A 16,323-nucleotide genomic window follows, 5' to 3' on the forward strand; every position below is an offset into this window, starting at 1 on the left:
ATATGTTATATTTGTAGAGATACAAGTATGGTAGAAACATGCTGCTAAAATTCATGCTCGTTATCAAATTACACAGATGGAAATATGATGAAGATGTACAAAGAGATTGTAGACTCGCTCAGTATGCCGTCTGTTTGGCTATAATAAACATCCAAAGAAACCAACTCAAATGCATGAAATCAATGGGACGGCTTGTGTTTTAGAAGATAAATGCAAACATTACACACCGCAGGTGTTTGGATTTCAAAAGGTTGGTTTCAGATATGACACATTATTTTATGCATTGATGTTGTTGATATGCTTTACAAATAAAAAAAATCAGAGCAATTGATTTACATTCCACTGAAGAACCAAAGCATTATCAACTTTTGAAATCAAACATGAAATCAAATATGAAGTTCCTGGTGTTAGTTATCTAACAGCTTTCCAGCCAAAACAAAAGCAGAACATCAAGATAAAGGCAACAGAGACGAGTGTGTCCTCTGATAAAACATATCTAGGACAGACACACTGAACTCCAACCTCAAGTTACAGCCCACAACGTAGCCATATTATTCCCTATACTGCTAGCCAGAGGTGCCAGTCAGATCCCACCTCAGTGAGGCCCTGCTGTGTGTTGCTGTCCCCCTGGTGGTGCCTCAGCATGGGCTGCAGCTGGCATCTGGCCCTCTCTCTGGCTGCCTCCTTCCCCAGGGACGGGTAGTGGTTCAGGGAATACCACGCCACCGGGCTGCCGGCCCTGGGACTTCTCGCTGACATGGTTAAAGCTCCTCAGCTCAAGGTGATCCAGCCTTTGATAAAGTATAGTCCAATAGCAGACAGACGCTGAAGACCGATAGCTTCTGAGCTTCTGATCATCACACAGAGGTATGAGTAAACACGTCCTGATTCCTATCACAGCCCAGAGCCCGTTCTCCACGGAACATAAGCTGAAGGTAGAAGAGAATGCGGGGAACAGATCTGGAGGGCTTCCATCAGACAGAGGCGCTGGTGTTGGGGCATGTGGCTGGCTGACAACTCCACTATCAAGCTGCACAGATTAGCTCCAGGAGTATAGACGGGTTGGTTGTTAAGCAACAAAACTGACGTGCGTGCAACTATGGGGCAAAACAGACAGGGTTGGCTTAGATTGTTGACAACATGTAAACTACAGTACGTTCGGAAAGTACACAGACCCCTGGACTTTTCCCACATTTTGTTACGTTACAGCCTTATTCTAAAATGGATTAAATCATTCTCCCCCTCAATTTACACACAATATCCTATAATGACAAAGCAAAAACTGGTTTTTAGAAGTTTTTGCAACAAAAAAAACGCGGAAATATCACATGTACATAAGTATTCAGACCATTTGCTCAGTACTTCATTGAAGCACCATTGACAGCAATTACAGCCTCGAGTCTTCTTGGGTATTATGCTACAAGCTTTGCAAACCGGTATTTGGGGAGTTTCTCCCATTCTTTTCTGTAGATCCTCTCAAGCTCCGCAAGGTTGGATGGGGAGTGTCGCTGCCCAGATATTTTCAGGTCTCTCCAGAGATGTTCGAGTGGATTCAAGTCTGGGCTCTGGCTGGGCCACTCAAGGATATTCAGAGACTTGTCCTGAAGCCACTCCTGCGTTGTCTTGGCTGGGTGCTTAGGGTCGTTGTCTTGTTGGAAGGTGAACCTTCGCCCCAGTCTGAGGTCCTGGGCAGGTTTTCATCAAGGATCTCTGTACTTTGCTCCGTTCATCTTTCCCTCAATCCTGACTAGTCTCCCAGTTCCTGCCGCTGAAAAATATCCCCACAGCATGATACTGCCACCACCATGCTTCACCTTAGGGATGGTGCCAGGTTTCCTCCAGACGTGACGCTTAGCATTCAGGCTAAATAGTTCAATCTTGGTTTCATCAGACTAGAGAATCTTGTTTCTCATGGTCTGGGAGTCCTTTAGGTGCCTTCTGGCAAACTGCAGGTGGGCTGTCATGTGCCTATTACTGAGGAGTGGCTTCCGTCTGGCCACTCTACCATAAAGGCCTGATTGGTGGAGTGCTGCAGAGATGATTGTCCTTCTGGAAGGTTCTCCCATCTCCACAGAGGAACTCTGGAGCTCTGTCAGAGTGACCATTGGGTTCTTGGTCACCTCCCTGCCCAAGGCCCTTCTTCCTTGATTGCTCAGTTTGGCCACGCGGCCAGCTCTAGGAAGAGTCGAGGTGGTTCCAAACTTCTTCCATTTAAGAATGATGGAGGCCATTGTGTTCTTGGGGACCTTCAATGCTGCAGATATTTTTTGTTACCCTTCCCCAGATCTGTGCCTCGACACAATCCTATCTTGGAGCTCTACGGACAATTTCTTCGACCTTGTGGCTTAGTTTTTGCTCTGACATGCATGGTCAACTGTGGGACCTTATATAGACAGGTGTCTATTCTCGGTAAATCAGCCAGTCAGTCATGCAGCCAGTCAGTCAGTCAGTCAGTCAGGTCCTAGTGCAGGTCTGTCTCGTAGGGCCGTTAAGGTCAGGCCATACTCTAGCAGCCTAACACGAGTGCTCTTACATGGGGCTACAGCCTTCATACTCCACACCAAGTCTCCACAGCTGCAGGAACCTCCAACCTGCTTTGTTGTGAAATCTCTGTTGTGAGATCACATGACCAGCGTGGATGCGGGCCAGAGGATGCACCATTTCATTAGGTCATTACTGCTGGGCCATTGTGTTTGTTTGCATTCAGAGAGCAGATAGATAAGATATGGGGTTCAATGCTTCCCACACCATTCCACAGTGTCATGTTCAATGCTTCCCCTCTCAGACCATTCCACAGTGTCATGTTCAATGCTTCCCCTCTCAGACCATTCCACAGTGTCATGTTCAATGCTTCCCCTCTCAGACCATTCCACAGTGTCATGTTCAATGCTTCCCTTCTCAGACCATTCCACACTAATATGCAACATTAACACAAATTAGTTCCATTGAGCACAACCAAGACATTACATACAGTTTCTACCAGCATAGCATAACAATGAGAACCACAGTGCAAAGCATAGTAACCCTTTGCCATCGTACTTACATTAGCACTCATTTGAGTGGTCAGAGCAGACACCTTCTCTTGGGAGGCATCCAGTTCTCTCCGCAGCTTACGAATCTGAGAACAGAAAAACAAGATCATGCTTATCTACAGGAAATACAATACATACCATATATGATACAGTAGTATGTATTTCATTGAATATAACAGAGTATTTTGAGTAAGAATGATTGCTCCTGAGGGGCAGCTGGGTCAGTCGGTACATGTTCAGCTGCTAACAAAGCCTTTATATTACTCAAATAACTTCAGGGCTCATAAATGGTTATACTGCCAAACCCTCCAAAATAAAAGTAAATCAGATAGCATATGATAGAAAAATGTGTAGAATTGCAGGAAATTAGCTTTAAAATAGCAACATTTTCTCTTAGCCTCATGAGAAAATGTGTAGAATAGCAAAACTGTACATTTTTCTCTCTGCAAAATGTGTTGAAATGCTGGGCCTCCCAGGTGGCACAGTGGTCTAGGGTTTTTGCATCACAGCGCTAGCTGTGCCACCAGAGACTCTGGGTTCGTGCCCAGGCTCTGTCGCAGCCAGCCGCGACTGGGAGGTCCGTGGGGCGACGCACAATTGGCCTAGTGTCATCTGGGTTTGGCCACTAGGGATATCCTTGTCTCATCGCCACCAGCAACTCCTGTGGCGGGCCGGGCGCCTGGTGCACGGTGTTTCCTCCGACACATTGGTCCGGCTGGCTTCCGGGTTGGATGCGTGCTGTGTTAAGAAGGAGTGCGACTTGGTTGGGTTGCGTTTCGGAGTACGCATGACTTTGGACATTCGTCTCTCCCGAGCCCGTACGGGAGTTGTAGCGATGAGACAAGATAGTCACTACTAATAATTGGATACCACGAAATTGCGGAGAAAAAGGGGCTAAAATAAGAAAATATATATACTTTTTTTTTTAAGTGTTGAAATGCAGTAAGTAAAAAAAAATGATATTGGGGGGTGGTGGGCCCCCATAGGTCAGTGCCCCAAATGCAGTAGTCTGGCCCTCGTAATGAGGTCACAGGTATGGTGTAATATGTTACAAATCACAAAAGGCTGATTTGGGCACTGACCTATGGGGGCCCACCACCCTCCAATATAATTTTTTTTTAACTTACTGCACTTTTTAAAATATATTTTTTAATTTTACCCCCTTTTTCTCCCCAATTTTGTAGTATCCAATTATTAGTGAATCAATGGTGTCACATTGTGTCACGACTTCCACCCAAGGTGGCTCCTCTCCCTGTTCGGGCAGCGCTCGGCGGTCATCGTCAGCGGTCTACTAGCTGCCACCAATCTTTTTTCCTTTTCATTTGATTTTGTCTGTCTTGTCGTTCACCTGTGTCCCAATTTGGTTAATTAGTGGGGTATTTTAATCTCGCCCTAACCTCTTGGTTTTGTGCGAGATTGTTTGGGATTGTTTGGGTTACATTCGCTCTCTCCTGAGCCTGACTCCACCCCCGCCTGGGGGAGAACCTGACACATTGTGTGAAAGTAAAGTACACAAAGCTGTTCTTACCTCTGACTGAGCTTTCTCCTCAGGCTATGGAAATAGAAGAGGAGCAACGAGAAGGAAACAAATAGGGTTTAGCATGTCAGAGTGTGCATGGGATAAGACGACATGACAAACAATCTGAACATATTCATTTTCCATCTAAGGCTACAATCCCTAGGGGCACAGTTAACTCGCAATGCAATTCAGCAGTCCATTCAGACATAACCTTATGCCTAACCCTACACTATCTAGAACATAAAAAGGTTTTTTGGCTATCCCCATAGGATAACCCTTTGAAGAATCCGTTTTGGTTCCCGGTAGATCCCTTTAGAGAACCCAAAATAGTTCTACCTGGAACCAAAAAGGTTTCTTCTATGGGGACAGCCAAAGAACCCTTTTTTGTAAGAGTGTAACCTTAAATTTAGACCAAAAATTGAGCTAATTTGTACTTTGTGGCTGGGGAATCTGACTTTGTGGCTGGGGAATCTGACAGACAGCGAAGTGGCGCTCACCGTGGAGTAGACAGACGAAGTGCTGGACACCAGAGACACAGAGGAGGCGTGGACTGGAGAGAAACAAAAACACAACGTTCAACTCATTCATCTGCCGACATCATTCATGGCACACTGGGCACAGATGTCAATTACACGTTGGTTCCACATCCTTTCATTGAAATGACGTGGAAACAACTTTATTCAACCAGTGGTGGGTGTATGATCCACGTAAGCAGGGATTAATCTCAACCTGAAGACTGGAAACAGGAACATGCATGAACAGGTCCCCTGACTGAACGTTTACAACAGAGGTGCTGTACTTGTGTGTGTGTGTGTGGCGCTGTTAATGTAACTAGTTTACTTTGTAGTCTACTCTTTAATTGTGCTGATATTGTTGAAACACACACAGCAGCACCAGTCTGGCTAACTCTACAGTTCACATGTCCAAACTCAACTGTATGATGCGTTCACACTTTACCAGCAATCATTAGCCTATACACCTCAGTCCAATGCTCTAACCACTAGGCTACCTGCCGCCCAATTCCATTATAATGCACAGTATATGAGCATGGTAGAATTCAATGGCTATGGTTCATTCTTACATGTTCTATGTTTGAGCTGATTTTGAAAGCAAAAGTCAAATTGAAAACATTATTGGCATTGTTGAATTTGATTTCCATAATTTTTTTTAACCTTTATTTAACCAGGCAAGTCAGTTAAGAACACATTCTTATTTTCAATGATGGCCTGGGAACAGTGGGTTAACTGTCTGTTCAGGGGCAGAATGACAGATGTGTAACTTGTCAGCTTGGGGGTTTGAACTTGCAACCTTCACGATTGCTAGTCCAATGCTCTAACCACTAGGCTACCCTGCCTCCCCGGCAGGTTAGGACTGATGATTTGGTTAGCTAACTAGCAAGTCTGTTTGTTTGTTTACCAAGGCAACTACTGTAGCTATCTAGTAAACCTAAACACATTTCTACCTGCAAATGAACACAGTCCTTCGTTAATTTCCACAGAATGCATAGGCCCTTGTTGATTATCCCTTACATATTCTCTAGTGAGTACTGTCAATGCCATAACATTAACACAGCCTCTCTCTCTTCCTTCATCATCATTTAATGGAACCACAATATCCCTGCAGGACTAAAACGACAGCAACGGGATGTGCCAAACTTAACTAAATGCTTATCTGCTTATGAAGCCTTTGTACAAACAAGCCACAGTTATCCAGAGCCCTGACTGTGTTCTCCAGACTGATTCAAGTGTCACAGAGTTCATTGACGTGTGTGGATGGATAATTTTTATTTTACCTTAAATTAACTAGGCAAGTGGGTTAAGAACAAATTCTTATTTACAATGACAGCCTACACAAGTCAAACATGGGCCAATTGTGCGCTGCCCTATGGGACTCCCAATCACAGCCTGGATTTGAACCAGGTTGTCTGTAGTAACATCTCAAGCACTAAGCCTTAAACTGCTTCGCCACTCGGGAACCGTAGATGGTAGGGAATGAGACACTAGTCTTCCACAAGAAATTCCATCATTTGGCATTTTGTTTTCATTGGTGGAAAACGCTGTCTCAAGCGCCACTACAGAATCCCCTGTAATTGTTCAATAGGATTGATATCTGGTGACTGAGACGGCAACGGCATATCGTGAAATATCAGCAAGTTGAGCAGTTTGTCACTGGAGCTTCTGCCAAACGTTCCCCAACAGTCTCCCCTCTTTCAAAGTCACTGAGAGCTCGTCTTCTAGCCATGGTAGCCAAAATAATAGGCAACTGGGCCTACCCAGCATTTGTATACCTGACCCAAAGCATGATGGTATTTTGGTATTTTATTAGGCTCCCCATTAGCTGTTGCAAAAGCAGCAGCTACTCTTCCTGGAGTCCACTCAAAACATGAAACATAATACAGAATGACATAATACAAAACATCATTAGACAGGAACAGCTCCAAGAAAGAACTACATACATGTTTAAAAAGGCAAACAGCCTACATATGAATGCATACATACAAACTATCTAGGTCAAATAGGGGAGAGGCTTCGTGCTGTGAGGTGTTGCTTTATCTGTTTTTTGAAATAAGGTTTGCTGTTTATTTGAGCAATATGAGATGAAAGGATGTTCCATGTAATTAGGGCTCTATATAATACTGTACGCTTTCTTGAATTTGTTCTGGATTTGGGGACTGTGAAAAGACCCCGTGTTGCATTTCTGGTGGGATAACCGAGCTCTGTGTAAGTTGACCAGGCAAACAATTTGGGATTTTCAACACATTAATGTTTCTTATATACGTAGAGCTGGTAATGAATGGTGGGATGTTAATTCAACACTTGTGTGGAAGCACCTGCTTTCAATATCCCTCATTTAACAAGTGTTTCCATTATTTTGGCAGTTACCTATATTATTCTGTGAAATGACCATTGAACTGCAGTACATATCCCAGATTACACCTTTACATACGAGGACGTTGGATTCATTTTTCAAGTTGGGAATGGATGCTTGTCTTTCCTGGAACATATATTTAGAAGTCCTGAAAGAAGGTAGAGTACATCTACATGTACTGTGATTAGAGCAGATATTTCCCCAGGTTTACTCTATCACTTGTGATCTACAAGTACAAAAGTAGGCACTGGGGTGCCATCAAACACAGCCCTGTGCCCTGCTCCTGTCTGGAGAGAGAGCGGGTCTGTAGAGCTGGTGTTGAGTCAGATGTCAATCTGCGATGGAGAGGAGATATTTATCAGCCTTTCTCTTCCTTCTCCTCCTCCTCCTCCTAACCTTGGCCTACATGCCACAACACCACAGCTCAACATGACTCTGAGACTTGCCGTTGGACACGAACAAATCAACAGCCAACACCAGCCAAGAAATTTACATCATACAGGGATCAGTTAAAGAGAGAGCCTCGGGACAAGCAATAAACCACAAGAGCACCAAGCCATTCAGCCAAAGAAGTGTAGTCAATCACCAAACCTCAGTCTATGTACGTACATCGAACAAACTGCTTCTTTGTGTGTCCCAATTCAACTGTTAACGTGTGGAAAGACTGAAATAATAAAGGTCATGAAATACTTCACTAGTGATTTAAATGGTTGGTTGAACAAGCGTGTGGATTCAATAAACATTCATTCATCTTTCAATAGTGCCCTGTTAAAAAGGCTTTCAAAAAAACTCTTAGTTAACAATCGGCAAGCATGGCTCGATTTTGTAAAGGAATTATAATCCACTCAGAAGTCAAATGGAAGTTCACACATGCATGTGGTGTCACGACTTCCACCGAAGTTGTTCCCTCTCCTTGTTCGGGCAGCGTTCGGCGGTCGACGTCACCGGCTTTCTAGCTGCCACCCATCCATGTTTCATTTTTTCCTTTTGTTTTGTCTGTTTACACACCTGGTTCCCATCTCATGATTATGTTCCTTATTTAACCCTCTGGTTTCCCTTTCTGTTTTGTGCGTGATTGTCTTTCGTGTGTTGGGAGTCCTGTTTTGTCCTTGTTATGTAACGGGAGTTGTGTTACGTTCTTGGATTGAGTAAATACAGTGTTTTTCACTCTTACCTGTGTCCTGCGCCTGACTCCTTCGCTATCTGCTAGATAGACTGACATGTGGAGTGGAAGTCATCTATCAAAGAAATAAATGTACCTGCATTTCGAGAGCTTGGGACGATAAGGTTCTTTCTGCAAAAAGATGATTCCTGGTTTGAATGGTGTCAGTGATTTTTTATCTTGTATTATTTTGAACTTAACAACATGAATTGGAGTATTTAGAGTACTATATAGTTAGAGAACATTGAACACAACACGGCTATGCGGCTATGCAAGCTCTCAATTTCTCTGAGGCTCTGTGTGATAGCAGATAGACGGAGGGGTATGTCAGTCTGTCTTACCCTCCTCCAGGCCTTCTCTGAAGGACCCAGAGCTGGTCATGGTGCGACTCTTCTCCTCTAGAGACATGGACGAGTTCCTCAGACGGGGGTCACTGTATGGGTCATACGAACCGTCCTGATTGGCCAAGCCGCTGCGGAGGTTTGCCAGGTTGATCTGTGCCGCCGTGGTAGGGCTTTCTGCTGGGACACAACCGTCACATAACAAAGTTCAAAGAATATCTTAAAAACAGACACATGGACAGAGGGCATTGATCAGATATGTTTGCCGCTTGTCTCTTACTCTTCACTCATAGTGGAAAGTAAGAGTGAAATACAACATAACAGATATAATCACTACTACTTTTCCTTACACTATCGGAGATGTCTCTTGAGAGAGACGAAACATTAAGCCAGCATGTACACAATATTTAGTCCATTGTACAGTGATGACTATCAGTGCTCCTACAGTGCTAATCGAAGTGATGAGTAGGGAGGGTTGAGGCTACACCTACCAAGCTGGGAGAAGTTGAAGCGGGCTCCGGGGGCGAGGTGAGGCTGGAGGTGGGGTAGAATGGTGAGCTGGCGGCAGACTCCTGAAGACCTCCTGCAGAGTGGGAACGCAGCCAATCCCGGTGGTCGTCATGACTACGTAGCTGGGGCAGGTGGCCGTACCTGCAGAGAGATGACAGGAGATGCTGAAAATCCAACCTCACATCCACATCTTTGTGTGAATGCTGCAAGTCACAATCTGCACAGATAATGATAATAACCTAGGCTGTTGGTGGACAGGGAGGCACATGGGTAACATCAAGGCTGTGTGATAACGTGCAGGGTGTACAGTCACAACATGGTCTACAAAATCACAGAGCATGGGATCATGCATCATATATTGTATGATACAGGTGGAAGTTGTACGTCAATGTACGTTCATGAAAACAATACTTAATACTACCCCCCAAAAAACATTATACAAAAATAAATACTTATATTTATTTTTTTATGTATGTATTTTTTTCGGGAATTCAGCCCTTGTTTGAGTAAAACAACGGGTGTAATATAGATCTAATCCCAGCCCAAAAACCTAAACATAGGGGCAATTCATGTTTGGTGGAGGTCGGTGTATGGCTATTCTGAACATGTAGACAAAACATAGAGACAGGACACAGCTACAGATAACAGCTACCTATAGAAGCTTCACAGCTGTGGTGTGATCTTTCTTAGATCCACACACTTTGATATACATCTCAAGATTATGTTTCAGACTCCAGCCCTGTCCTTCCCAGTGTAGCCAGCAGAGGGCATTATACATGCTGTGAAAGAGATGGAGGCAGCGATAACATCCAACAGTCACTTCACAAACAGGACACTACACACAGGCAGCTGTTTCACCATCAAGCAAGCCTAACTCCATATAGACACATTTACCTGTCCTGTTTCCGGGGTAAAGTGTTTCGGCTGGGACTACCCAAGGGAGAGGAGAGAGGGCTAAGGCTAGGGGGAAGGGGGTTAGTGGTGGAGGGGGTTAGGGGGTAAGGGTAAACAACAGAGAGGAGGAGGAGCACAGATAGAAGGGGGAAACAGAGAGATCAACAGTCAAGATAGAATCCATGCTTTCATTACACCAACAACTAGGAGTCAGTCTCCTATATCATCAATATGGCCACTCAAACTCTACTGTTAGAAAGTGACTAAACCCTCATAAACACAACAGATCGAAGGTTGAGATACAAAGGGAAGAAAAGAGAGGAGAGCATGTAGCCGACATTAAAACACATAGTCACACCTGGCAGCTCCTAAACCAAACCCACTCCTACCTGTCTGAGAAGCCAGTTTTGATGCCGTTGTTCCTGATGCAGGCTGGCAGTGTGTCGTGACCAGGGCCGTGGTGTCCGTGGCCTCCGCTGCCCAGAGACAGGTCGATGGACTCGCTGCTGGTGGCAAGGCTGCTGAGGGAGGGGTAGCCGGGGCTCAGAGTGTCCCTGCTCAGGGTGCTGTTCCAGGCCAGGCTGTGGGAGGGGGTGGACAGGGCTGAACTGGGACTGGAGGCCAGGGGGGAGAGGGAGTGTGCCTCCAAACCCAGACGACCTCCACCCCCATACAGAGGGCTACTGCCCCCGCTACTGGCTGAGGGGGAGTCCAGAGCGCCGCCCTGCTGGCCAGAGTTGGCGTGGAGGTTGGAGATGACGGTGGAGTTGTTCATGTTCTCTGCGGGGGTGACTGGGGCATGCTGCTTGCCCTGCTTGCCTCCGAAGAGTCTGGACGGCACGGGAAGGAAGCAGAGGAGAAGAGTGAGATGAGAGTTAAATGGTACATGGGTTTGAGGGAATTGTTGAAGTAATCTTTGATTAAAATACTCCTTAATGCAAAGATAAGCAAAACAAATGTATATTATAACATTGCCATGACAACACAATCCCTAGTTCATGGTATAATCACATCATCAGAAGACAAATATATCCATCTCTCTGATTCGCTGGTCCGGTTTGGCTGTCCATGTGAGCAGCTATCATACATCTTCGACCACACATTTTTATCAACACGTAATTTACATTAAAACAGGATGTAAAGTATGTCCTACAAACACCATTTTAGCTTAGACAACATTAAATAATCAAGGGTTAAATGAGAAGGGAGACTTTCAGACCACTGAGGGGAAACAGATGCTACATTTTCTCATTACCTCATCAGGCAATTAGTTAAGTCCAAGCAGCATTATCAGAAAAAGCAACACCAGCCAACCCAGCACTGGGTTTGAGCTAGAGAAAACACTGGACCCTCAGACTGGGCCCTGTCACCCTGCTTTTAATGACCACTGATAGGCCATTATATCAAGAGAGGCCTAGTGATAAGCCAAGCCTTTTTAAATCACTCATGATTCATGGGCTCCAAAAAAACATCATGAAACCCTGTTAAGCCAAGAGCTCTCAGTTTTATTTAATGTTACTACAACGCTGATATGATTATTATCCCAACTAAAATCAGTTTGCACTGTGCCTGAATATGTCACATACCCACTGGGCACAAACATCAGTTCATGTCTAGTTTTGATTTACATTTGACTGAGTTGTCAACTATTGTGAATGTAACGTGAAATCAACAAAAAATGTCATGTCATTGGATTTATTTTAAAACTTATATTGATTTTTTTTGCAAATTCAATGAGTTTTCCACGTTGATTCAACGCCACCACATAGCTTTTTGGGGTTGAAATGACGTGGAAACAACATTGATTCAACCAGTTTTGCACAGTGTGAATCATAAGCAGGCCGGTGTGGTAGTGCTTTCAGGGCTAGTGGAAGGAGCTCTCTGACTCATCCAGTGTTAGTGTGAGACAGCGCCTGATGACTGGGGCTAGGGGTATGGAGGTGGTGGGCTGACCTGCGCATGGTTGGGGAGGAGACGTCTGGGTACTTTCCCCCTGGTTGCCTGGCTCCCGGGGCTGTGGGACTGGCTTCAGAGGACACCCCCTTCTCCCGGTCTGTCTGGTTGGATCCAGAGCCAGGAAGGGGGGTGCCACCAGCGCTGGGTTTGGGGACTTGGCTGCGGCTTTTGGGGCCATGGAGCGTGATGGACTTGCTGCTGAGATTGGAGTCGATGCTGGTGCTGGACGAGCGGCTTGTGCTGCGTCCCCCACCAGAGGCTCTGCTGGGCCGGGGGAGGCTCCGGTACTGCAGGGTGGAGTGGGAGCTCACAGGTAGGTAGCCATCATCCACACTGGCCTGGCGACCAAGACCCCGACCCCCGTGGAGCTGCACTGACTTGGGGATCTTTCCCAGGGTAGCTGAGCCACTGGTGATGGTCACTCCGCTGGCTGTCACCATGGTCATACCTCCTCCTGCATGCTTCTTAAATCCAAAGGTGTTGGTGGTGGGGGTGCGGCTGGAGCTGGAGGAGGAGGGGGGCTTCTTGGCCTCGTCTCCACTGCTGCGGCCCGTGTCTGATGGGGAGCGCTGCATGCTACACTTGGCCCGGGGAGAGAGATAATGTTGGCCCTTCTCCGACACCTTGGCGTCGTCCGTTTTACCTGTGGGTGGAGACATGACAGTCTATCAACCATGGCCCACCAGATACAACGTATCTGTAGTTGACTGCTGGCTGCCTCATCACACACTACAGGAACACATGTACATTAAACAAAAATATAAACGCAACATGCAACAATTTCAAAGATTTTACTGAGACAAATCAGTCAATTCAAATAAACTCATTAGGCCCTAATCTATGGATTTCACAACTGGGAATACAGATATGTATCTGTTGGTCACAGATACCTTAAAAACAAGGTAGGGGCGTGGATCAGAAAACCAGTCAGTATCAGGTGTGACCACCATTTACCTCATGCAGTTCGACACATCTCCTTCGCATAACATTGATCAGGCTGTTGACTGTGGAATGTTGTCCCACTCCTCTTCAATAGATGTGCGAAGTTGCTGGATATTGGTGGAAACTGGCACATGCTGTCATACACGTTGATCCAGAGCGTCCCAAACAAGCTCAATGGGTGACATGTCTGGTGAGTATGCAAGCCATGGAAGAACTGGGACATTTTCAGCTTCCAGGAATTGTGTACAGATCCTTGCAATATGGGACAGCGAATTATCATGCTGAAACATGAGGTGATGGCAGCGGATTAATGGCACGATAATGGGCCTCAGGATCTCGTCTCAGTATCTCTCTGCATTCAAATTGCCATCTATAAAATGCAATTGTGTTCATTGCATCGTTGGATGGGGCCACAGTGTCTCCCGACCCCTCTTGTCTTAGCCTCCAGTATTTATGCTGCAATAGTTTATGTGTCGGGGGGCTAGGATGCCGTTGCTGCTATTTTCGACTCTCTCTCTCTAACGCACCTGCAGTCTCTAACTCTGAATGATCGGCTATGAAAAGCCAACTGACATTTACTCCTGCGGTGCTGACTTGCTGCACCCTCGACAACCACTCTGATTATTATTATTTGACCATGCTGGTCATCTATGAACATTTGAACATCTTGGCCATGTACTGTTATAATCTCCACCCGGCACAGCCAGAAGAGGACTGGCCACCCCTCAGAGTCTGGTTCCTCTCTAGTTTCTTCCTCGGTGCCTGCCTTTCTAGGGAGTTTTTCCTAGCCACCGTGCTTCTACACCTGCATTGCTTGCTGTTTGGGGTTTTAGGCCGGGTTTCTGTATAGCACTTTGTGACATCAGCTGATGTAAAAAGGGCTTTATAAATACATTTGATTGCTTGATTGTCTGTAGCTTATGCCTGCCAATACCATAACCCCACCGCCACCATGGGGTACTCTGTTCACAACGTTGACATCAGCAAACCGCTCGCCCACACGATGTCATACACATTGTCTGCCATCTGCCCGGTACATGTGAAGAGCACACTTCGTTCCGTTTATCTTTTTGTTCAGTATAGTTCAGACTGATAGAGAACAATATAGAGACAGTGTGGCTGCTGGGCTCCGTCTGTCTCTACTCTGTATGTAATGTACCTGTAACATGGGTCTTCAGAGTTGCACAGCCTGGCGTGATGGGGGCCTTGGTCCTGGGGGAGGTTACGCCCATCTGGGCGCTCATTCCCCGCCTCCAGGAGCCTGTGTGGGCCACGGAGGGCGTAATGCGGCCCGAGGAGCTCCTGTCCGACTCGTCCGACATGTCTGAGGGGTGGCGGCAATACTTGGAGCCCGACTCCATTTTGACCCCGTTGTCCGAGACACCGTCTGACCTCTTGACCTCGTCGCTGCCGGACCACACAGAGTTCTGCTCGATGGCCAGGTGCTTCTCTGCGTCTGTCTGGAGCTGAGGGAAACCAAACGTCAAACATCTGTTACTTCTGTTTATTCAAGTGCTGTAGATACTGTACATCAGAGGAGGCTGGTGAGGGGAGGCCTGATCCCCAGGCTCATAATAATGAATGGATTGAATGAAATGGTATCAAAACACATGGAAACCAGGTGTTAGATGTGTTTGAGACCATTCCATTCACTCTGTTCCAGCCATTACTATGAGCCTGTCCTCCCCATTTAAAGTGACACCAGCCACCACTGCTGTACATACTCTAACTCCCCTCTACTTACAGTATATCAATATAATAATAACACTGATACGTGAATCATCTCACTAGGAGAGCAAGAGGAAAGAAAAGCAATGTCTACTAGTCTAGACCAGCATTTCCTAAGACCCCAATGGGTGCATGTTTTGCCCTAACACTACACAGCTGATTCACATTATCAACTAGTCATCAAGCTTTGATTATTGGAATCAGATGCGTAGTGTTAGGGCAAAGACGAAAACGTACACCCCTTGGGGTCCTGAGGACCGAGTTTGGGAAACGCTGGTCTATTACCTCCCCCCATTAGCTCAGCCTTATGCCATCATTCCAGTTAAACAACTCCACATGTCCTTATTACTGTGAATGCCTTCATATTCTCATCAGTACACAGCACTCATTACAAACACACTGTCAAGAACAGGATGTTTGTTTAGTCATCACATTATACAAATATCCTCTTTGTTCTATGAGCTGTTGCTCAACCGCCAAGGGAAAAGATTCCTATTCAGGAACTTGATATTGATGAGGATTTTTCTCTGATTTGGGTGCAGTCTGCTCTCATCTCAGAAGTAATGTGTGGATCTGAGGCATTAACTCTGTGGTTAAACATTAACGTGGTTGATGTCACTGCTGCCCATCTGACATTTCATCTGAGGCATGTGGCTGAATCACTTCACAAACATTGGTTGAGTTCAATAAGGCATGCAATATATATATATATATATGTTTTTTTTTTTAAATCCGTTGCAATACAAAGTGAAAATTAACGCTTTCTATTGGACAGGTCGAGGTAGTCCCTCCCTGTTTCAGTCCATTTGCTTCCGTTTGGTGCCTAATGAACAAGACAGTGGTCAGGAGAGTTAGCAGTGGATTACATTGGACAGTCCCTGACAGGGTCTGGAGTGATTAATACAGGAAATCAGTAAAGACGACTTCATGCTTCATGTATCAACATTACCGCCTCAAAATGCAAAAATTGGATAAGTAAAGACTTGAGAAAGAGAGGGAGAGGCAGGCGAACAGGACCATTACATTGGCCGTTCAAATAAACAATGTATTGAAGCTGTGTTTTGTAGTGCGTTTTCCCAGCGCTCGCCAAACTTACGTCAGCCTTGGTTATAACAGGTCATTGTTCAACTAGCTACTGAAAATACTCATAAAAAATGATTGCCAGGGAAGGAATTTTAATGGCCTCTTTCTTTATCAGCCTGAATCATAAACACTGTTATCTCTATAGCCTCAATAATAAATCCAAGCCATATTCTACAGAGCAGCAGAAAAATGTAACACAAAGCAATTCTATAAAAGGCAATACAGTTACAGAGAAAATGGGAGGGGGCTTTGTGACTGAATGTTGGCTTGAAGAGCTGGTTTTGGGGC

At 45.5% G+C, this 16,323-nt stretch overlaps 1 protein-coding gene across 1 annotated transcript in view; it reads right to left on the reverse strand.

The window, feature by feature from the left end:
- The window catches only part of LOC135509090 (neuron navigator 2-like), an 89,666-nt gene that overhangs the window by 13,470 nt on the left and 59,873 nt on the right, over positions 1 to 16,323 (reverse strand). The window contains 10 exon segments of the mRNA XM_064929412.1: positions 3,044 to 3,118; positions 4,561 to 4,584; positions 5,049 to 5,101; positions 8,923 to 9,095; positions 9,410 to 9,443; positions 9,446 to 9,573; positions 10,327 to 10,392; positions 10,716 to 11,156; positions 12,280 to 12,925; positions 14,384 to 14,690. Of these exon segments, the coding sequence (XP_064785484.1) occupies positions 3,044 to 3,118; positions 4,561 to 4,584; positions 5,049 to 5,101; positions 8,923 to 9,095; positions 9,410 to 9,443; positions 9,446 to 9,573; positions 10,327 to 10,392; positions 10,716 to 11,156; positions 12,280 to 12,925; positions 14,384 to 14,690 (1,947 nt within the window).

This window comes from Oncorhynchus masou, chromosome 22 (genome assembly GCF_036934945.1).
Source record: "Oncorhynchus masou masou isolate Uvic2021 chromosome 22, UVic_Omas_1.1, whole genome shotgun sequence".
NCBI classification, from domain to species: domain Eukaryota; kingdom Metazoa; phylum Chordata; class Actinopteri; order Salmoniformes; family Salmonidae; genus Oncorhynchus; species Oncorhynchus masou.